The following is a 22811-nucleotide window of genomic DNA, read 5'->3' as shown; positions in this document are numbered from 1 at the left end:
TGTCTCCTGCAGGTCCACGTTAATCTGCTTCTTATGGAAGCGCGAATGCAGGCAGAACTGTTATACGCTCTGAGAGCGATCACCCGCTACATGACATGAAGTGCTTTTGGCGTTTTTTTTTTTTTTTTTATAGTTGTCTTTTTACTGTCAGTGTTGTTGCTCATTATGGGACACTTCAAGGAAAAAAAAATCAAAGGGGGGGAATTCAACAAAAATATGGAAGAGATGTGAAAAGCCTTGGGTTGTGATGACGCTTGTCCCGGTGTTGGATGGACGCTGAGAAGAGGATCAGAACAAAATGAAAGCAAGAAAAAAAAAAGAGTGAAAGAGAGAAAAGAACTGTTGAAGCAAAGTCATCTCAAACAACAAGTGGATACACAAACTCAGTTCGTGTTGCCTGCAGTGCCAAAACTGACCAAGAGAGGGCAGCCTGGAACAGACTCCTGCTTCTTCTGAGGGGGGAGGTTTGTGCCGGGCCGGAGCGCTGACACCGGAGGCATCCAGGACGACGTTTCAGTATTCCAGCGTGCGACACATTGGTTGTCAATCTCTTCCATCTCCTGGTAGAGTGAAGACCCATAGAAAAAAAAATCCCCCATAAAAGCTGTGCAGCCTGAAACAGTCTGCACTTTGATTCTGTCGTCACTGTTTTGTTTAGTTTCTTTAATATCTTTTTATTTCATTTTTGTATCAAGAGAAGTGGATGTTGTTGTCGATGTGGTTGCTGTTAGTGGTAACTGGAGATGGAAGCATTATTTTGGGCGGTGTTTTTACGTGTGCCTGAACTATCCAGCACAGTGTGTATACGTGCTGATGCTGCTGCTCCCATATTGTATTCAGCGGGGTCATATTGATCCCAAAATCACCCTCCCAAACCCCATCATACCCCTTTTAAACCCCTATCCATTAGAAATCCACTGCATTACCCCTCCCCTCCCTCTTGTCCTGTACTCCTTTTACCCCCTTCCCAAATCTCAAATGTCAATGTAAGCTAATCCAAGGAGTGTGTGAAAACCAGAGGTGTGGAAAGAAACTCAAAGAACACTGAGCCCTTTTTGAGTTTGACTGTACATGTGTGGATGAGTCTGTTGTGTTCATGATGACTGAGAAGTGGATGTTTGCGTGTGTTTCACAGAAATGACGGAAAGAAAAAAAAAGTACGTCTTTTGAATTTCATGTGTCAAAAAAAAAAAAAAAAGATAGCGAGGCACTTTGAAGGAAAGACTTCTTGCTTCTGCTGTAGCTCTGTTATTGTGAGATAACTGTTTATCATTTGTTGTTTTGATGATGATGATGATGATGTCTTTATTTTTCTGGTAATGGGAAAAAAGAAAAAAAAGCTAATCAAAAAGAAAGTTAGAAACCAGGTTTTCCAGGAGGGATTTGCTTCCGGTTGCCCTAACCACACCTATCTTGTCTTCCGCTTATCCCAGCTGCCTGGTCGCCCTAACACTTTCGAAGCTTTGGATTGTGAATTTTACCAGTAAATGAATACCTCTTCTGTTTTCTCTATAAAACATATAAGAAGTGCTCTTTGGTGAGCAGAGACTCTTTCCGGGCTGCCGTGTTCCCATTGCTAGGGGACCGTGCTGGCCTGAACAGGGCCGACTGCGGTCGATAGCTGTCGAACGCAAAAGGTTGTAGCTGTGCTTATTTCCCTGCTGGGGAAGTCTAACCAGTGCAAAAGCAGCTTTTTTTGAACAGAGGTGTGAATCCTCTGCCTTTTTTTTTTTTTTTTTTTTTTTTTTTACTAAAACGAGTAAAGTACTGCATTCTTCTGAGGGTGGATTGAGAGAATTGGACAGATGAATGAGTGAGGTGGAGGAGGGTGATGATGATGATAAAAGAATGGTACATTTGGAAGTGGTTTGAGAGGAAGTGGAGGTATTTTTTTTCAAACTTCTGACTGATGTCAGTTACTGACACTTTTTTTATATGAAAATATATGAAAAAGATGAAAAAAATAAACTATGATATTGAATTGTTGTGTATCATTCGTAGTTTTCTCCTAAACGATTTGATTTCATTGCTTCATCAAAGAGATTGTATGAGTCATGGAAAGGCCTTCACAATTCAGGAATCAAACACTCACAGCACAATCAGCGTCACAATCAGCTCACCTCCACTGTTCAGTTGCACAAATATAGGAAATCTAACAGTCCATGCTAATTAGTAAGCATATTTAAGTGCTGTTATGCAAACGATGACTCATGAAAAGACATGGGGTGTTATTTTAACATCTTATGCTCCAAAGTATACTTAGCTCTTTGAAGCTGACGTCAACATTAAGCTGAACTCAGGGGAATAGTTCAGTTTGTCATCAGTACGGTCCAGAGACTTGACTCGTGAATTTTATTTTACCGTAATAAGCTTGAGAACTGTGTGACTCACTGGGAACCAGGTAACAATCCCTGCTCCTGTGGTACAGTCGAGGTCAAAGTTTTCTCCTTGTCGGGAAAACGCTTTGCACCTGACCGACATTTGGACTGAGATAAGGCTGATTCATAGTAAGACACCTTACCTCTTACTTGTTTGACCCCACGTTACACCTCACTGGAAAAAATCCCTCACTTCCCTGATGAAGCTGGTAATCTGTCTGAACTTCAGGGTGTTTCCCGTCAAGGCCTCAGAGGCCTGTCTGTCAACACACAATCACCAGCAGAAACTCAGTGTTATCCCCTCACATTTCAGCGGCTTTCCCTGACAATTTATGGAATAGGAAACTTTTCTTAAGCAACCTCGATATCAGCCAGCCAACTGTCTTTCATATCAACCTGAGAAATTCTTTGTAGAGAACAATGTTTGTTATCAGCTGTTTAGGTTTTTTTTTGAAACATTGGCTTGTCTTGTGGTTGTTTTAAGGTCACTATTGTGCGGAAGCTGGGGGAATTGACACCGGGGGTTTTTACATTAAGTGCCGTTTCTGATTTGTTTCGATGTAATAACGATGTGATTTTGAAATGCTGTACTTTAGGCTACTTGGTGTAACATGTAAGCACTGCCTGGCCCCATATCTGTGTAATAATAAAAAGGCTTTGAGAAGCAAAATGTTTCCCTGTTTTCTTCTGCTGTGCTTTATTATGTACAAGTTGCAATGTCACACAACCCACATACAATAAAAGATTTGTTTATGAGGTAAATTCCATGTTAGTCATCTGTTTTCAAGACTACATTATCATAAAAACACCTTTACAACACAGTCTACTTACAAAACAGATCAAGTCTGTTATATGAATGTGCAAAGAGCTTGACTTAAATTATCCCTGTACATTTAAAGATACTCAGAAATTAAGGCAAAGAAAGGAACATGAAGGATGAAAAATAAATTAAGGAAAATTAAGAAGAAAATGCAAATATCTGTATACATATACACAACTGAAAAAAAGGATCTGGTAATGTAGTTTATAATCATTAGATGCAGTTTTAAAGATTCAGTCTGCTCCTAACATTTTGCATAATTACCTCTATCAGCTGTTAGCTTCACTGCTGCTTAGCATAGATTCTGCAAGTCTCTGAACTCTACTGGAGGGATGAACACCGTTCTTCCAAAAGATATTCCCTTATTGAAAGTTTGATGATGCTTTCTAACACATTCAAACATCAGTGTTTATTTGGTTGAGATCTGGTGGCTGTGAAAGCCTAGTGTATATGATTTACATATTTTTCCAGGTTTTTTCTTTAATTTTTCACCTGTCTGTATTTTTTGAGTATCAAACACTTAACCCAGATGCGGCTCCTCGATCCTCATGAAGAACAGTATCTGTAGTCAGCTTGAATTAACTAATTAAGTAATTAAGTATTTAAAACTCAGGAGGTGAGTGTTTGATACTCAAAGGATGGATTTTAGCTTTTTATGAGATACTCAAGACAGTTGTTCTTTTTTCTAAAGCCTACAGTTTCTATGACAACATGAAACTCTTAACTCGATGTCCCAGAGTGTCAGGCTGTCAGGTCCGGAGGCTGGAGAGTCTTTATCAGTTTTTGAGCTATAGGGAGGAACTCTAGCTCCCAGCATGCCCTGTGGAAGTCCCTCACATCTTCGTTTTGAGTCCACTTCAGAGCATATTCTTCATCTAAGGAATGAATTGAAAAGAGTGGACGGATGTGAGAGGGTGCAGTGTGAGGTTTCAGGTTTATTTTCAACACTTTCAGTGACAGGTTCAGACAGCACCAGACGTATTATGTTTGTGATTGTGTGAACATGCATGTGTTCCTCCCTTCCCCCAGAGGGCCACTGATGTGAGTAAAAGCATGTTCTTTCCAGCATGTCTCCCTCCCTTGTTATGTAAGGATTAGTAATAACACTCTGAACCGACCTGAGTATGCAGTGAGGATCTCTAGCAGTGACTCTCTCTGCTCTGTGTCCAGCAGCTTCTCTAAGCAGCCGCCGACTATGTTCCACAAGGCCTGACAAACCTGGCCTGCCAGCTGCCAGTCACCTGCTCCGAAGTCTTTCAGACAGTCTGCCAGCCTGGTCACACACACACACACACACACACACACACACACACACACACACACACACACACACACACACACACGGAAACACATCATATGACTGGGGGGGGAGGGATTCACATGACCGGCAGGTTTGTGGGTATTAGCTCCACTTCGTTGGATGTACATCTGAAAAAAGACTCTGTGTGTGTGTGTGTGTGTGTGTGTGTGTGTGTGTGTGTGTGTGTGTGTGTGTGTGTGTGTGTATGTGTGTGTGTGTGTGTGTGTGTTAAGGTAAAATAAGAATTTGTTATTCAAGTGATGATCAAATTGGAAGTTAGATGCGTCAGACAGGAAAGAAATCCACACAAGTTGTTCCACTGAATGTTTCCAAGTGTTGATAGTTTACAAATTAATTTTAAACTGACAAATCAGCATGGTTGAGACAAATATATCACAAATCACAATCTGTACAGCAATACAACATCCTCTGTTCTTAGACGCTGAGTTGAATAAGGAAAAAGTCCCTAAAATTAATAAATAAATAAATAAATAAAAATAGTGTTTTTGTGCTTGTGTTAGTCACAGTGAGGACCACATTTCCCCCCAATAAAACCTGTTTACTCCCTGTTGCAAGGAGGATACTGCCTTTGCCAAAAACTCAGGAAGCGTTCGCTCAGTTGGAATAGTTCGAATAGTTTGAGAAATATGCTCATTTATTTTCTTGCTGAGAGTTAGATTGATGTAGAAGTTAGAAGATTGTTGTTGTTAGAAGATTGATGTAACTCTTACATCTGCTAAATAGAGGTTAGCTTAGCTTAGCTTAGCATAAGGACTAGAAACAGGGGAGAACAGCTAGCTTGGCTCTGTCCAAAGATAATAGTCTCCGACATAATCCGCCATAAAAACACAAATAGTCTTTTCGTTTTTGAATAACATATTAGTGAGCTTTAGAGGTAATGCTAAGCTAAGCTAATCGTCTCCCGGCAAATGTAGAATAAAATAACTATGTTCAAATCTTTATTGATATTTTTATTAATACAAATATGCTCTAAACTGTATTGCACATATTTTGATATATTTTTATCCCAATATTATTGATCCAGGCACAGTAGACCTACTTTTTCATCACCTTTTGCTAATATTCAGTGGAAAGTTTGTGAATCATCTGTCAGATACAGTATACATATATATGTACACGCACACACAAACATTCCATACAAATAAAATCTCTTGAGTGCATTTGTCCTTACTTGGGAGCAGCCCCCTCTAGTGAGAGGCTGACCCGGTTGGGAGGGTCCAGAGCCAGGTTGGTGAGGACCCCGCAGGCTGAAAAACACATTTCAGTGCTTTTTGAGTCCAGCAGCGTCACCACAAACTGGTGCACTAAGGGAAAGAGCAGAAAAAGATGACGGAGTGAGGGAGTGGACGAGGACAAAGCAGGGCAAAGATAAGAGGGTTGCTATCACCCGTCAGATGGCATGTTTATACTGACTGTAGCTGGCCTTGCAGATAAGTCCAGCCTAAACATGACACGACAGTATAAAGAGGTGCATACTGTACAGGGTGTTCTGTGTCTAAGTGCTCAGTTTTCTGTTGTGTTATATGCTTAGATGATACAATTTATGCATCTTTAAATGAGCTTTTTAAAATGTATTTCCTCCAAACTTTTCTTGCAAGAGTAAAACAATACAGCTCAAACAAAACATGAGGTAATCCCACGTTGGAGTGATTGTTATGCATGACTGTATGTGTTTGTGTTCATCATAAACCTTTGTTTTGCATAATAAAGTCCCGCACATCCTTGGACTGTGACAAGTTTCCGTAGACACGGGTGGCCTCAAGCATGGCATCCATACTGGAGCTGAGCACCAACTTCAACATCACTGAAGTAAAAAGAACAAGTGAGCAGAGAGAGAGAGAGAGAGAGAGAGAGAGAAGCAGGAAGATAACTGTCAACACTCATCCTTTTTTTTTTCTTTATTTCTACATTCATCTCAGTCTTTCACTCTTACACTTGGCGATGATGAGTCGACCGTGTCTGAGCGCTTCGCTTTCTTCCTGGTAAAAGGACAGGTTGTTGATGGTGGCAGCCACGTTTATCAGCAGCTCCTCGCTCTCGTGCACAGACCTCAGTTCTGTTTCACCCACACGTACACAAATATAGACACACACACACACACACAAACCCACAACCAAGAATCAGAAAGGAAATCATAAGTAGGAGCGCCACAATTAAAGATGATTTTTTTTTTAGAGACCTCGAAGCAGATATTTGTCTTCTATCCATAAAAAAAATCTTCCTGTATAATGCAGCCAACAGAGGGAGCATCCACACTGCACGGTGGACAGGAACAGGCCTTAATGCTCCTGAAATATTGATGCTCACTGTTCATTTATGTGAAGTGATGCTCATAGTGGTGACTAGTATCAACATAATGTGAATTATTATAATTGGAACTTTGCAAAGAATGATTGAATTAACAGAGAGCTCAACATATGTGCACTGTTAACTGCTCTTACAACGATAATGACTAACCAGATGAAAGCATTGCTTCATTTTATGTTGATGAATGAGGGCAGATAATGTAAAAGTAGATTAATATTCCTTGAACAACTGAGATATGGATTTTGTAAAGTGGCTGGCACTCATTATACAGATGTTGGTTTTCATATTTTAAGGGTGCAGAGCAGATGTACAGGTTTTTTTGATAAATGCAAAAATACCGTGAACACTCGAGTATTCAGCCTCTTTTGCATATTACAGCTTGGCCACACTGATGTGACACTGTGAGATTATCACAAAAGTAGCTGTTATCTGTGGTTAATTTTGGCCTGATGCAGTCAGTTTGATCATGAGCCAACATACAAAGGTCAATGTGACCCAATCCAACCAGCCGTGACACTGTGAGAGGCTTGGAAAAAAAGTCTGTTCCTGATATAGCAGCAGATGTCGTGTGCTCGGTCATAAATCGCGGATATTGCGGTTGCACTGTCAACCGGCGCCTGTGTCACACTGAATTTTGTTTCTGGTTCTGACTGGAAATGCCGCTTTGCTGTGCCCTCCTCCACACCCACATACACACACACACACACACACACACACACACACACAAACTCAAAGCTCTGTAATGTAAAGCAGTGCGGCCTGTCATGAACTTCATCAAAACAGGACATCAATCAGCCAGGCTTGCTCTTTCATCCTCTACTGTGATTTCTTCCTCTGTCTTCAGTTATTTAATTTACTTCCCATCTTACTCTGGGGCTCCCCACTCTATATTATAAGATTTTCTCATTTTTTCACTAGTTTGACCTCTTTTTTTTATATGTTTAATTCTCTCTCCCATCTGCCATGAAGCGAAGTGTAGGAGGTAGGCAGCAGAGAAATCGAGAGTTTCACACCCACCTGTGTATCAGTGTTCAACCTGTCCTGAAACCATCTAACCACATGGGAGAATTTCACACACACAAACCAAGTCGACTGTGAGATGTGACAGAACATCCTGCTCTTGCAGTGAAGCGCTTCGCTCTGTCAGACTTAAAAAAAAAAAAACAAAAAAAAAAAACAACAACAGGTAAACCAAAAGAGGATGTGCTGTGTATCGAACAGAAAGTACTGAGAGGAAAGCGAGTGATGGAATGAACAGACAAATGAGGAGTGTGTTTTGTTCTTCGTGTTCCCAGCATAAGGGAAGTGGTTACTTACTGTACAATATACTAAACAGTTATTTTTAATTTCATCAGAACTCAGAACTTGAGTTTTGCACACTGCACAAATCTAAGAGTGTTACAGCTGTGGTCTGCTACTGATTTTATCTTATATTCTAACTTCTTGTCTCAGTAAGCTCCTGGTCTCTGCTCACCAAGTGTCTCCATCAGCAGCTGAATGCAGACTGTGTTGTTGGCCAGAGCTGGACCTACAGCTGGATGGATGCACATGTTCGCCAGCACCCTGACCAGCTTCACCAGCACGTCCTCATCCTCCTGCACGCTCACCGACGTGGCGGTAGACTTGCTGAGGGAGAGGGGGCCTTTATGTGAGGTTGCGCGTGGTGAGTCATTTCTTTGCTGGTAACTGTCGTACAGCTGGAGGAGTGTGTCCACACAGCCTTTGCATTGAAAGAGCTGCTGCCGTGCCTCGTTGCTTTTGGCTGTGAGGTTCCCCAGGGTGAAAAGGAGGCGCACGACAAGGTCCTGTGAGAGAGCAGTTGTTAATTAGCATCTGTCAAACATCGTCACTATTTAACAACAGTTTCTGAATCAATGCAAACTGACAGTAAATTTGCTGAGACACTTGATTGTGTTACAAATGTGGCTGAGAGGTCAGACTGCACTGGGTAAAGTTCAAACAGTGTCAACTCATCCACTTCTACATTTAATTCAATCAGAGCTGGTTAAAAAACTAAGGAAGTTACACATGACATACTATGATCTGAGCTTTGTACTATTTCCTGTGTGCATATTTATTACACACACATTTAATTTACAGTACAGGACTTTATTGTTGATAAGGAGGTTGATTGTTGCTGATTACAAAATGACAAGTGGTCCACATTAAGATTACATAACATTATTACTAATATGAGACTACTATATTTTAGATTCACCTGCAGCACAGTCAGCCTGCCCTGTCAAGAAGCACTGCTGTCTGTGTCACAAATTCACCTTTGAGAATTAGTACCTGCGTAGATGTGTTTTCAGTCTTTTCAACAAGTTATCACACACTCACTGAGAAAAAAGCCTGTACGTCACACTTGTATCCTGACTCCACTTAGTAAATTACATGAAAAGCAGGTGAGCTAAGAACACATTCATCTCTCACTATGAGGACAGGATGGGCTGTCCCAGGACATGGTGCTCATTCCTTGTCTTGTTGTCCAGTGTGTGTTTGTTTGTGTTTGTAGGCCCGGGTATGTGTTTATTCCCTGTGTGATTTAGAACACATGTCAGTCATAACTGATTGCCAAAGTCCAACCCCTTTTTTATCCCCTCCACCTCCACATCACCTCACTACTAGTAAAGCTCAGCTTGCAGTGCCCTGATAGCCGAATGGTTACTATGCATGTCACATAACTGCAACCCCCCTGGTTTGATTCCAGCCACGGACCTTTGTTGCATGTCATACTCATCTCTCTCTCCCCATGTTTCCGGTCCGCCTCTTCACTGCCAACTATCTAATAAAGGCATAAATGCCAAAAAAAAAAAAGCTCAGCTTTATTTTTTTCTTCTTTTCCTCCCTCCCTCCTCCACTTCTCTGGGCTTACTCAGCCTCTCCTTGGATGATTAAATGTCAAAACATACACACATAGCTGAGCAGAGAGAGATGGACGATACGCGCAGATGAACACAATGTTCTGTAACTGTGCTTGGACTTGAGGTGCATAAACAACTTGATCTGAAGGTAAACATGCTTAGCGGAGTCACATCGTGAACACTGGAAAAGCTCGTCTTCGCTTCTCCCTAATACACACACGCTCAAGCACACAAACACACAGAGGGGGCTCGTGCACTCACCTGTTTTTGGTGATGTTTGCTCAGCAGTTCTAAAAATAGTTGGTAACAGCCGGGGGTCTGGGCCAGAGCGAGGCGGCACTCAGAGTAAGAGGAGAGTTTACTGAGGAAGAGAAGGGACAAACAAATACCAGCGACCATTCAACTCAAGACTGCTCCACTATGCTGACTAAATATGGAGATACTAAATCAACACTGCTAATTCATAAGTAGGTCCAGGCTGGGATCTAGATTTAATGCTTTCATTGCATGGACAAGAAATTTAGATATTGTTAGCTTTATTAGCACTAAACCCTAGAAAAATGCCTTTGCTTTGGAGAAACACATTTTATTACACATTGAGCACTGAAATGTTCTATTTAATCCTTCACATATTGATGAGGAACTAGTGACAGAGTAGGAGGCTCGAGAGCTGGGGAGAGAAAGTGAAGAGGTGGATTCAAAGAGGGCTTGGATACCTGGTCTTGGGAACCAAAGTGCCTGAAAGTCAAGGGGTTCGCTGGCACCTATTCCAGCACATTTAGTCTGAAGTAAGAATGATGAGTCATCAGTTATGTGATGAGGCTGGATGCTGCTGGTACCTGGTTTCATAAAAGTCCAGATGACTTCGAGCACAGTGTTTACTTTCATCTCCTCTGTATAGAATATAATACTTTGCCTTCAAAACTTGTATTGTTTGTGTATTTCTTGCTAGAACTATATACAGTATGAGTCACAATTACTTTAGATTTGTCTATCCTTGGAGATACTTTTTGTAAACTGTTGCCAGTGCAGCATTTTGTTAGCTAGAGGCTTAAAAGCACCTTAAAGGCCTGAAGACCTGTGTATTTGTGTAGTGTATATCCCTCTGAATAAGCATGAGTATGATTTCGGTAAGCACGTTCAAGTAGCCAACTGTACAGGAAGTGCGTTCAAGTAGCCAACTGTACAGGAAGTGTGTTTTTTCATAGACCAAGGATCGTTACAGAACTTGTACATGTGGTAACTTTCGTGTATTTTTTACGTTCAACCCTTGTATATGAAAAGCTCTAATGACTGCTAATGAAACTATCGTGAGTGTTTTTTATATTGATATAGACACAAAAACAGATGTATAACCACATCCATAACAAAAAAGGAATGGAGGAGATTTAGAAGAGAGTAACTGATGCAGAATGATGGCCTGTTTTGATTCAGGTCAGGCTATGATGGTTTACATTAGTGAGCTGAGGAGAGGAAATGGAAGAAATATGGGATAAATTATCCAAAATAGACACAATAGACACACAAAGACGATTCTGTGACATATGTGTCAAATATAACAGTAGATGAAGCGCATGTGTCCTACCTGTATATTCTGGAAATGTTGGTGCATATGTCTTGGTCTTTGTGATGATGACGCAGCACCAGACAGAGCTCTGATAGAATAGAAAAGGAGACGAATAGTGGACGGGAATCAGGGTGATCAGCGAGGTTCCTAAGAGTCGCTGTCAGCTAGGAACAAAAAGAGAGAGAGAAGGGTCAGAGTGTGGGTTAGCAAAGAACAGTGTGTACACATAGACATAGTACTTTAAGTGTCTGTATTTAGGCCAGTATTGCGTGTCAAAGTTGCTGCTATTGTGGCTACCGCACAATGTCAGTCACGTGCTCATTAAGGTTGGCTGCTGGCCTGTACAGGACGTCATACAGCAGAGCCCACGAAACTATTGAGCATGGACATAAATCATTCTATCACAATAGGGAAACAGTAATTTACAACACACGGCAGCACTGAAAGTTCTGGAAAGTCATGGTCTGCTTATTTCCCTCCTCTAACAGCATAATGAGTTGTGTTAGATATCAAATGAAGCGTTGGCTCAAGATGTTGGCTTGGGCCAACTTCTGTGGTGAGCAGCAATCATTTTCGGTCGAGTGAAGCAGGGTGTGTTCTGGACTGAAGTGGCCAGGCCAGTAGAGAACATTATGCTCTTGGAGAAGCTTATATACCAGACATAAACAAACACATTTTTGTGTTAATAGTGGGAAAATTCACATCTGCCAACAAACACAGAAAAAGAATATCTGACATTTTGTTCCTTTATATTGACTTTAGTTGATTTTGCTAAAATAGCCATGCTGTTGAAAAAGTATGTGTATTGCTTTATGGGCAGGAGTTGGCACTTCTCCTTCTTAGAAGTTCAGAAGGTCGAGGTCCACCAATTATCAAATGACTTGCAATAAACATTTAAAAAGTATACCTAATAAGCCAACCCTTCACAGCAGTGTTGAGTCTATGACACACCTGTACAAGGATGTGTCCTGCTATAGTGAAGTAGGTGTCTTCAACTAAGCAGAGTCTCTGGATGAGTTTCTGAGCCACACCAAGACAGTTCTTGTCCAGCAGGAGTCTGAGGATTACACTGTTTCCAGAGAGAAATTTCAGAGTACCCATGCAGTACAGCAGAGCTTCTCCAGATGCAGACACATCCTCACTGCTCAGCACGCCCAGCAATGAGTCTAGACGTAGAGAAAATTTAACATCCGCAGTTAACCTCCATATGGTGTACATTGGTTAATAAAAAAAAAAAAGTACCTTAAAAGAACTATATTGCAGAACATAAGAATTGGTGCAGTATAGGAAACCACTGAGCTAGATCATCCTGACCTAGAATAGTGTTCACCTATGATAGAGTTGTTCTGGAAGAGGATGTCGTTGTTTTCACTGCGGCCGATCTTGAAGATAAGCTTACAGATGTTTAACAGGTTGTTTCCACTGACACACAGCTGGAGAGAAAAATGCAAAAAAACTTCACACAACTGGCCTTGTGGTAGAGACTTAGCAGCAGACATACTGACACACACATTCACACATACACACAGACGACTCACGGCAAGGCAGAGCTTGGTGATGTGCAGGTTGAGTTGTGCAGAGTTGAGGTCGATGAGGCGGAACAGTGTTCGCAGTATCCCAGACCGCCTCTTACAGCGTCGGCCGAGCATGTCCGCTTCTGCCAAGGTGCCATGGAGACCGTCGCACAAATCACACAGACGGTCCATCGAGTCCTCAGAGCTGCCTGGCATCACAGGAAAGCAGATATTGCAAAAAAGAAAGTTAAGTTCAGGGCTACATGTCAAACATGCACAGAGAAAGCAAACATCCCAAAATGAAAACACTCACGTGTGTGTGTTGGCAAGTTTGCATCTACATAAATACAGATGAATCATGTGTATGTTTTGGTATGTGCATATATTATGCTAAGGCACTCCTGCATGGTGTACATTTATTATTTGCTTGAGGAACTTGAGGTGAAATCCTCACCATCAATAATACATTGGCTAGCAGTAAAATAACATTCCCCCCTCCCCTTTTCTAAGAAGCTTTGACTTTTCACTGGTCAAATGCAGGGGAACAATTCTGCAACAGGCAGCTACAATCTTGACGCAGAGGAAGAGAGAGGGTGGAGTCTTTCCTTGTTTTTGAGGTAAAATAAATGTTTTCCTTGCATAAATAACAGGGTTTGGCCATTTCTAAAAAAGGTTGGCCGCAGTCTCACACTCGACACTTCACTGCAATTTCCCACTGAATCTGAAAGGTGTTTTATGCATGAGCCAGAAGGCACTTGGTACAATAAATATTTAATATTTATCTTTCAAATGAATTTTCCATTAAATTTGTAGAGTGTTAAAATATTTACAGCCATAGATTTCATTTCATGGCTGCCAGACTGCAGTTTCAGGCTAAGACAACTCTGTATGGATGCCAAACATAACACTATTTTGTTTGCCTTTCTGTTGTGGTTGAAATGACAGTGCTTTTTCTTCATGCATGACTATCTGGCAGCACTAAAAATATATTCACCAGACTGTTGGTTTAAAGTGAAATGTACTAAGAAACAGAGAAATGTGACACTTGCTCTAATAAAGAATTTTAGATTAGCTTTAGATACATTCCTCAACCCAAAAGGAAGAATGTAACATTGAAAAGTGATGTTGTGAGTGGAGTAGGTGACAGGAACTATACACTCTTTGGGTCAACTGTATGAATCTGGCCAAGGTTAATGTATGTCATGTGTTTGCACTTTCATTGGATTTCCGTATTGCACAGCCCACACTACCTGCAGCCACAGCCTCTAGCTGTTGGAGAAGAGGAGCGATCGCATTATTCCACACCAGTGACTCTGCATCCTCCTCGGTGCTTGTGGTGTTGTCTCCATTCCCCATCCCTGAAATGTGCAAAGAGAATTTGCTGTTAGCCAATTACCACCTCCAAACACAGACAGTGAACATAAGCGGCAAGCATGGTTCACAAGTTCACTGTCTTAAAATAAAACAGCAGGAAGTTTGATGCCACAATGAAAGGTCACCATCCAGTTTCCTCTGATTTGTTTCTATGCTGATGTGAAGTAGTTTGTGTGTGTGTGTGTGTGTGTGTGTGTGTGTGTGTGTGTGAGATGCACACGTGTACATGTATATATATGCACACAACTGTCTGTAATTTTCGCTCACACCATGCAACTTTTTTGGTGAATATTTGCATACCCCTTGCTTGGTGTGATGCAGGAAACTGTGGTTGCCCAAACCAACAGTTCTCTCAGCTATTGGCTGGCTGCCTCTCACGGTGGAAATTAGGCCCTTAGCAACAACACCCCAATTGCAAACTGTCACTCAGCAAGCCTTGCTCGGTTATAGTGAGAGAGGTGTGTCTATATAGGTAGTTAAAAACATTTGTGGGTTCAGGACTATAGAGAGAGCTCTTCTATTTTGCCATATTTAGGTTGATTTCAGTTTCGCTTTAGGTATCTTAAAAAATAAGTGACATTTGAAAGTAAAATGGATGAGTGGATGAGTGGTAAATCACATCACATAAAGTTCTAGCAACATCTTTAATTTCTACATGCATTTCTACATTCGAAATGCACCATGCTTTGAAAAAAGGTTCATTTACTATATCTGGACAAACCTGTTCTCCATCCTGCTCTGCACTCTGTGGGTCTAAGTCCTGAGTCAACACCAGGCTGTGGTATTCTACTGTTGGTACAAAGAAACACAAAAACACAAAGAGGCTGGTTACATCAGATTTTCGAGACGGGACATACGTGACAACTGACATGTTTAGTTAAATTTAATTGACTTTGGGAGGTTTTGCTTATTTAGACATTAAAAGAGACAAAAACCTAAACTGAAGAATTAAATAAAAATTTAAATAATGAATTGCTGTGTCCAAGAGCACATTGTCATGGAAAGTTGCTGACTTACTGTTCTGTGAACTAAGCTGTATGTGTATTTTATTTAAGTGCCACTAGGTGTCCCTGTTGCAGCAGAGGTTTAGTCTTATGTTGCAGGTGCTGGTTTCACTGTTTTATGTGTGTTTGTGCATATAGCTTAGTGTTTACGCAGATACGTGTGTGTCCCTCTGTTGGTGCGTGACTACTTGTAAGTTTTTGTATGTGTGTCAACTCTTATGACCACGTGACTGTGTGTGCCACTGTGCATCACAAACTGCAGTCCCCAACAGACAGGAACTAAGATCTCAGTTTTGTGGGCAGTCTGGTTAAAGCTGTTCATGCTTTGTCACTGTGAGCTGTCTCCAGTCTTACCACCTCTGTGCAGTAACCGTAAAGTGCTCCCAAAAACACGCCCTGTGTCATGCTTTTCTATGTGTTGCGGCTTGCCCTCATCTCACTGCTGCATCTTACTCTCGTGCATGTCACTGTCAACTCTGCACTATTCCACCCACTGACAAAGAGAATGACTCAATGCTAGAATAAATTCTGCCAGCTAAGAAAATAAAGATAAAAAAAAGATAAACAAGAAGCATGTTGAATCATCCTAATCACCACAATCGCTGCTAGATTTACTTCCTAAATCTCATTCACATCAAACTTTTACTCTCATATTATGGAGAAGTATAATCAGTGCTGTAAAAGATCGTCTTGAACTTCTGCAGTGACATTGATACAAAAGGTTGACTGTTGGGATGGAATATTTCTTCGAGTTACTACACTCTAGTGAGCTTTATTTCATGATCTTGCTGACAGGTATGAGATGGAAAATGGCCCCAAATACTGTGTTTTGTTCTCAGTAGGGCATCATCTGAAAGTGCTTGATGACACTAGTTAAGAATCTTTTCTTGTTTTCAGCTTTGGGTACATATTTGTGTATAAATAATCCTGAATAAACTAGCATTAATATATGTGGATGTTTGTGTACTATACAGTAGAGTGTACTTTCACTTTGATTGAGATTTAGTGTTTGGCATAAGCTGGCACACAGGACATGTGCAGCAGCGAGTGTTGGCCGAGGCATGTTGCAGTGAATGTCAGAGAGGGGGCTTTGGCTCTGTATGATAGGATTAAGAGCCTGATAATAAGGCCTCTTTGTGTGATACTGCATTCTCTGAGACATGACCTCATCCCTGTCTTAGGCCTGGCCAGTGCACTGCAGTCACAACACACGCTGCTGCCAGCCTTGCCCAGATGGGCACCCAAATCTAATAGAGAGCCATTTGGAGCTATAAAGCTCCGGCTTATTGGAGAAAAAGAACCTAGTGGATGTCTAATCTCCCCTATCTTTATATCTCATCCAACTCATCATATTAATCTGTCATTCTGTGTCTATTTCCACTTGCAGTTAGTGTACTTCTGGCTTGACTATCTCTGTGATTTTCACTCCGTCTCTGTCTAATGTGTCTTTAAAGTAGTCCAAAGCAACACTAAAGAACAGTTCTTCAAAAACTCTGACCTAACACTAATCAAGAACGGGAAGTCTTTAAGCTTATCCTCTTTAAACATAAATTGACCACAATCTGATCTCTTGGGAAGCCTTTGTCAGCAACAAGTTATACAAACATTGCGTGTTAACTTGACTTGTGAGGGAGGAGGCAAGGAGGGTGTGCTGCGGGCAATAGCCCAGATTTCCTGTAAAAGTGTTTTATGGTCGGTCCCCCCTCTACAGCCCCAGCTGCCCCACCCAATCGATAGGCGGATGGATTGTAACGACAGCCCCCGACCTCACGCCCAGAGTTATGTCCCTCGTGCTGACACACAGCTGATGAGGTCGGCAGAAAAAAGAGCTTTTAGCCTCTCTGCACTGTGAAGGTGTAAAAGCTGACACATGATAGTAATGACAGATAGAGGCTGTTTCACTGGGAATGAAGCTTGCCAAGAAGCTGGATTTAACTGTGACAAAGATATAGTGTACAGTAAAGTATATGACGGTTTAAAATGGGGTCGAGTGTCTCAAGTTGAAGAATTTGTTCTATCTATTAGTTAGTGAGACCATTGCTGGTCTAACTGACGTCATATATTTAGCTGTCATTGGTCGTAGCTGCATCTACATCTTTTTAAGGCAGGAGGTCCTGTTTCTTACATTTGGATCAGGCATAGGGCCTTTAAGGGCAAAACAAAAGATTAACCATCATAATGATATCATTATAACTTAGGCATTTCCTGTTTTACTTTTCTCTTAACTTATCAGTACTCTGGATAAGTTATGATCCAAAACAGAAACACAAAAGGACTTTAGAAACTCTTTGAATCAGAAATGCGGTGGCAATGCTAAGAGTGTCAGAAATGCAAGGCTGTGCATTTAGTGAAAGGCAAAAATGTGACACACAATCAACACACAATCTAGTAATGGCTACCACTGCAACCTTTGTCTGCCAATAAATCTACAACTCATTGTAGGACTGTCACTTTGGTCAAATAGAGGGAGCAGGGGGAGGTGGGGGAGGGCAGAGGACACAGAAGGACAGATCACACAAGTCAAATACAGGAATAGAAAGCATACCTTTCACTTGCTGTTCTGCGTGGGCCAGGTTTGTGGGGACCCCTGCGGACCTCCGTGTGGTCTGTAGTAGCGAGTCCTTTAGCTGACAGCTGCTTTTGTCCAGGGTCTGAGTTTAATCTGCCTTTCACTAAACACGTAGAAAGGATGTGGCAAGAGGTTGTTTACAAGCTGCTGCTGAGTACTGCTGTAATGTTTCTACTTCTTTCAGTGGCTTAAAGAACAAGCATCAAATTGTACCGGTCATCGACTCGAATTCAGTCAATGCTTTTCAACATCCTCATCATCTTTTTTTATTGCTCTAAATAGTAGAGCAGTTTTGCAAGCGAAGGTTTGAGAGAGAGAGTAGTCATTTTCCACTCAAAACAGCAGCAGTAAATTACGTTTTTCACTTAGCCCGACCACAGGCAATGTAAATCAGGTGTAATGTCAGCATGTGAATGGCTCCATTCATTTCCCTTTGAGAAAACTGCACTAGCACTACTGCCGGCACAGAAGATTTACAGCGATGCAACGGCCGAAATAAATGGTGTGTTAGTTTTTTTTTCTCTACCTGCTTAACAAATGTACTCTCTAATACCTTCTGTTACTGGCGTTTTATTATGAGCTTAACACAGATGATAGGCTGCTATGTGTTATAAATTCAGTAACTAAACACATTTTCCTTGATCTTTTCTTCCTGAATCCAAACTTGCAGCAATATTTTGTCCTTCCTTACCATCTGTGTGTCCCTCTACAGGAGGCAACGTGGTGAGAGAGCCAGCCCTGAGGAGGCGGGTCCGTGCCCCTGCCAGGCCCCTCTTCACTTCCAGTGGGTCGGTGGGGGGTTTGGGAAAGGCCTTGAATGGATCCTCAGCATCGCAGGGGACTGGAAACTTTGGCTTCTGTCACAGCACAAACATACATTAACAGCCAGAGCTTGAATTCACCAATGAAAAGACTTATGTCCACAAAGAGATCCCATAATTATGGTTATTCAGTGATTCATATTTTTAATCTCATATATTAACATTATAATCCCATTTACTAAAACCGGATAAGATATAAGAACACCAGTGCTGATTCTTAGCTGGCATACAAAGGCGTGTATACTCCTTATCCTATTTTTCAGTTTTCATGGTAATACTCAATACATTAGAAGATGCAAATATTTATCTGAGCTTACTAATACACCATAATTTGAGTGTGAAATACTAAATGCCATACATAGATGTGTGTGTTAAGGAACTTACATGGTCCAGAGGAGAGAGGTGAGTCCCTGAACCTGGCCTGGAGTCAGGAGCATCAAAATTTTGTGCATGAAGGCTGTAAAGTGAAAAAAAAAAGGCTAATTATTTCTACAGGTTACATGTGACATATAATTGATTTCATAACCTGACAATCTGAAAGACAGTTAGGTGGAGTTTGTGACTAACCTGAAAGTTGATGGAGGTCTGTTGTCACAGTCTGTGCGAACATAACTCTTCCCAAAAAGTTGCCTTTGTCCATCTCTGGGAGTAAACGGTCGCTGGGTGGATTGAACTCGCAGGGATTGTCTGGCTTCACTGACTATTTCTGCACTTGTCTTCCTCAAAGCATTGCGTTGCGGGATGAACGGACTGCAAATCTCGTGCTTCCTCTCCATGGAGGCCATGTAGGCCTATGTGACATTAGCCAATACAGTCTGTAAATGACTTCAGTGGTTTGATTTCATTATTCAAGTGGTTACAGGGTGTATCACTGATGGGAAACAGTCAGAAATATAAAAAAAAAATTAGGATAATGCCACAACAGAAAATGAATAGTAAGTGTAAAATGTTTCTGAGGTTGCAATGGAGATGGATGATATGATGATATATACCTGAGAAAACCGAAATAGACTATGTCAACCACGGGTATATTTGGCCATTACATTGGCAATGTTGCAAATGCAATAAACAGAACTGCTTTATGGCAATTTGGAATTTTTACATCAATGTGATGAAATACTACGGATTTATCAGCTATTTAATTAGTGGGGTTAACCAAAAACTTTCATGTCTAGGTCACGATCATAATTATATCAAAATATATCAATACTGTGATATAAAATTAGATATACTTTGATAGGGGGGGTTTATACAGCATGGCAAGACATTTTTTTTTCATCTACTGGAAACCATACACAGTTCCTGATTTCAAAATGAGTCAGACTGTATCACAGTCAGTTTCTTTTTTGCTAATAATGCTTGGTGCCTCTTTGGATTTCAATACAAATATTGACTAGCGCTGCATTTGGCTGATGACTGAATAAGAAGCCCTTCTGAGAGGCCCTTCTGCGCATTCACGAGCCGTCTCCATGGTAACCCAATGTCGCTGTGGTAGTTTAGACAACAAACCCAAGGAATAAAATAACCATTTTAACACCCAGGAAGTCAAGCTGAACTGTTTATTATCTAACGTAAGAGAAACTGAAAACATATTTTCTGTAGAGAGTGCTCTTAACTTTTACATGAGCAAATGGAGAGGCGATGAGACACAGTAACCGACGTATGTGAGTGAATATCCACTTAACGGATGGTGAAGAAAACTCGACAACTTACCGTTAACCCCGTTAAAATCCTCTGTGGCTGATAGTCCTGACGGCTATCACTCCAAACTTTAAAGTCGGCCTCCCGCAAACAAAACAAAACAAGACCAAACAAAAATCACGACACCTGAAATTAGCTGAAAACTGAAGTTTTCGAGCTTGCCGGAAGCTAGAGCGGGGATGGGACGTGCACGAGCTTCACTAACTGAACGTCTCGCGCGACACAGTGACGCGCGTCGACCAGTTGTGATGGTGAAGAAGGAAAAGCTAAATACACACAACATTGAGGACACCGAGGTAACTTTCATCAAGTTTGTGTATTTTAAATTTGTATTTAACCGTCCCGATAAATATAATGACAACTAAGTTATAGGAAGCTCAATTGAAACAATTTGAATCTGAAAAGGGAATATCTTATGAATGTTGTAAAAATATTGATGAATTGTTTCTCCACTGAGCTGCAGTGTTCAAACAGTATTTTGTGCAAAACTTTTACCATCTGGAGGAAGGCTGCATGGATACAAGTCCTGGTCCTGTGCACAAGTAATAGGTATTTCACATAAACTAGTAGCTTATGTGGGCACTAAAATCTTGATAGAAATAACATCCATGGTAACACTGCAAAACTCAGATCAGTTTACTACCAATTAACTGAAATTACAAAATCCCAAAACTGTGATTTATGCATTACAGTGTGCTTCCCACACTCCCACACTACAAAATTCACTAATCAGTAAAATTCATGACAAAGTACAAAAAATATTAATAGAACAAATATAGATCATATGCACCCCCTAACCAAACAGACACACATGCACACACACTCTTTCTCTAATATTGATGTGCCACAATGTATTCACATAGGCTTTTATTGGATTTCTCTGTATACAAACTTTTCTTTTTATAACAGCAAATACATTATCTTGCTATAGTTTCTTGTTACAGTGAGAAATATTGGTAAAATAAGTTGGTATAATGTAAAAAAAACAACAACAACAAAAAAATAGGAGACACTCTAAGATAAACTTTCACAGGTTATAGTTACCACTAAAGCACCGTTATATAGACTAACATTGCTATTCAGGAGCATTTTAAGATGTAGTGTAAATGTTGGTAACAGTCATCTGTGTTGAACTCTTAAAAAATCTTCCACACACTGAAGCATTGAGACTACAAATGACTTCGCAGTCTATCATGTGTATTCCCATTCGCTGTACTACAGTACACTTTTTAAGTTCACTCTTTTTATCCTACTATTTCCTTACCATTCATATAACAAGTTTTAGTCAATGTAGTTGTTGTTATCATGGTTGTGCTGTAGTTGGGAGGCAGAGGTCACTGGTTTAACCTACTTTCACCTCTCCTCTCATTCATGTTACAGACACACCAGGTCATCCGCTATAATCCTGCACGCCAGATATCTTGTTCCCTTGACATATCCGTTCTCCCTGAATGACACGTATATAACAATAACAGCCTATAATAGTGTAAAAGACAGGTAGCCTTCATTTCAGTTTTATTAAAAAGTTACAAAATGGTTTACCTCAGACAAAATTCAGGCTAAAAATGTGAGATATACTCAAGTTTGTCACAAAAAAATAAATTACACTCATATATTGGCAGTATAAACAAGGTAAGCAAGGATTTTCTACAATATCAAAATGTTAAATATTTAGTTTGAGCAAAATCATTTAAAGAAATTTGAGTTGCAAGCCTGACATTCGGATTTGTCCACCATTTTGTTGCACAAAGTATGACGTTTCAAAAAATGAGCGGACACAAAATGGCGCCAGACTTACGCTGTGTTCGTCAGCGAGAGAGTTTTACTCTCTAGTTGTGGTCCACTGGCAAGTTAGTCTTTGATGCAACGTTCCTGCTCCGGGTGCACCATGAAAGACCAGTAGCTGACTGCCCCCCTTGACTCTGTAGTTGTACAGGAGAGAAAAACCTCCTGCTTTTACTTCCTCTGTCAGTCCGAATAAACCTTGCCATCTTCACTCTCTTCAAGCTTCACGTACTGCGAATCAAGCTTCAGTGCCGAGAAGAAGTAGAATTTGATCGATATTCATAGACAAACTCAGGGTTCAGGAGGAGTACATGATGCAGAAGTTCATTCATTCAACTCACGCTTCGTTGTGGGTCTCTTTAACCCGTCTAGATGGGCCGACCACTTTAAACACCAATCAGGTCTGTCTGGATTTGCACATTCGTCCACTCGTAAACCTTTTCCCCCTAGCTTTTTATTTTTTATACTGGGAAATATACATCTGAACAATCTTGTGAGTCTCTGGTTGGATTTAAATAGCCTTACATGCTTCAGTCTCTTGGATACAGTGAACCTGATTGGCCGTGAGTGCATGCTGGGCATGCCCAATCACAGGGCATCACCATGGAGCTTACCAGCCAATGGGAGGAGGAAGATGGTCCCTGTGATTTCATTGTCACTAAGGGAGGGGGAAACATACTGCCAGGACAGTTGGCACTAACATGCTAAGCAGTGGACTCTATTATAGTCAGAGTGTATATGTTTGAGATAACCTGTGGAGCCAGATCAAGAGCGTTGCCGAGGAGA

The 22811-nt window shown here is 41.0% G+C and overlaps 2 protein-coding genes across 5 annotated transcripts in view; one reads left to right on the top strand and one right to left on the bottom strand.

Moving 5' to 3' along the window:
• Nucleotides 1-1749, top strand: part of sesn1 (sestrin 1) — a 56502-nt gene extending 54753 nt beyond the window's left edge. For both annotated transcript variants that reach the window (XM_044329904.1, XM_044329905.1), the window contains one exon: nucleotides 13-1749. In XM_044329904.1, coding sequence (XP_044185839.1) covers nucleotides 13-99 — 87 coding nt within the window. In that variant the 3' untranslated portion in view covers nucleotides 100-1749. The remainder of the gene's footprint in view (nucleotides 1-12) is intronic.
• On the bottom strand, nucleotides 113-20468 carry armc2 (armadillo repeat containing 2). 3 transcript variants are annotated; one of them, XM_044329901.1, is made up of 18 exons: nucleotides 20253-20468; nucleotides 19107-19410; nucleotides 18924-18996; nucleotides 18410-18575; nucleotides 17695-17821; nucleotides 14867-14934; nucleotides 14022-14129; nucleotides 12796-12980; nucleotides 12588-12690; nucleotides 12209-12423; nucleotides 11276-11421; nucleotides 9952-10051; nucleotides 8301-8631; nucleotides 6453-6575; nucleotides 6210-6323; nucleotides 5691-5823; nucleotides 4317-4471; nucleotides 113-4073 (listed from the first exon to the last, which is right to left on the bottom strand). In XM_044329901.1, exons 2-18 carry the CDS (start codon nucleotides 19322-19324, stop codon nucleotides 3940-3942), a joined length of 2499 nt encoding a protein of 832 aa, XP_044185836.1. In that variant the 5' UTR covers nucleotides 19325-19410; nucleotides 20253-20468; the 3' UTR covers nucleotides 113-3939. The 3 variants fall into 3 exon arrangements, with proteins under 3 accessions (XP_044185836.1, XP_044185837.1, XP_044185838.1); XM_044329902.1 differs by having other exon boundaries at nucleotides 19107-19354; XM_044329903.1 differs by having other exon boundaries at nucleotides 19107-19330.
• Between the last annotated feature and the right edge of the window lie 2343 nt (nucleotides 20469-22811).

This window comes from Thunnus albacares, chromosome 16, assembly GCF_914725855.1.
Source record: "Thunnus albacares chromosome 16, fThuAlb1.1, whole genome shotgun sequence".
Lineage (NCBI taxonomy): Eukaryota > Metazoa > Chordata > Actinopteri > Scombriformes > Scombridae > Thunnus > Thunnus albacares.
The sequence above is the reverse complement of the archived record's forward strand: the minus strand, read 5'-3'. Positions and strand labels throughout refer to the sequence as shown.

Coding starts and splice junctions, on each gene's coding strand:
- armc2 (XM_044329901.1), bottom strand. CDS start 19,324: ATGGCCTCCATGGAGAGGAAGCACGAGATTTGCAGTCCGTTCATCCCG. Junction 4,472..5,690: donor CTAGAGGGGGCTGCTCCCAA/GTAAGGACAAAT, acceptor GTGTGTGACCAG/GCTGGCAGACTGTCTGAAAG. Junction 4,074..4,316: donor GATCCTCACTGCATACTCAG/GTCGGTTCAGAG, acceptor TTCATTCCTTAG/ATGAAGAATATGCTCTGAAG.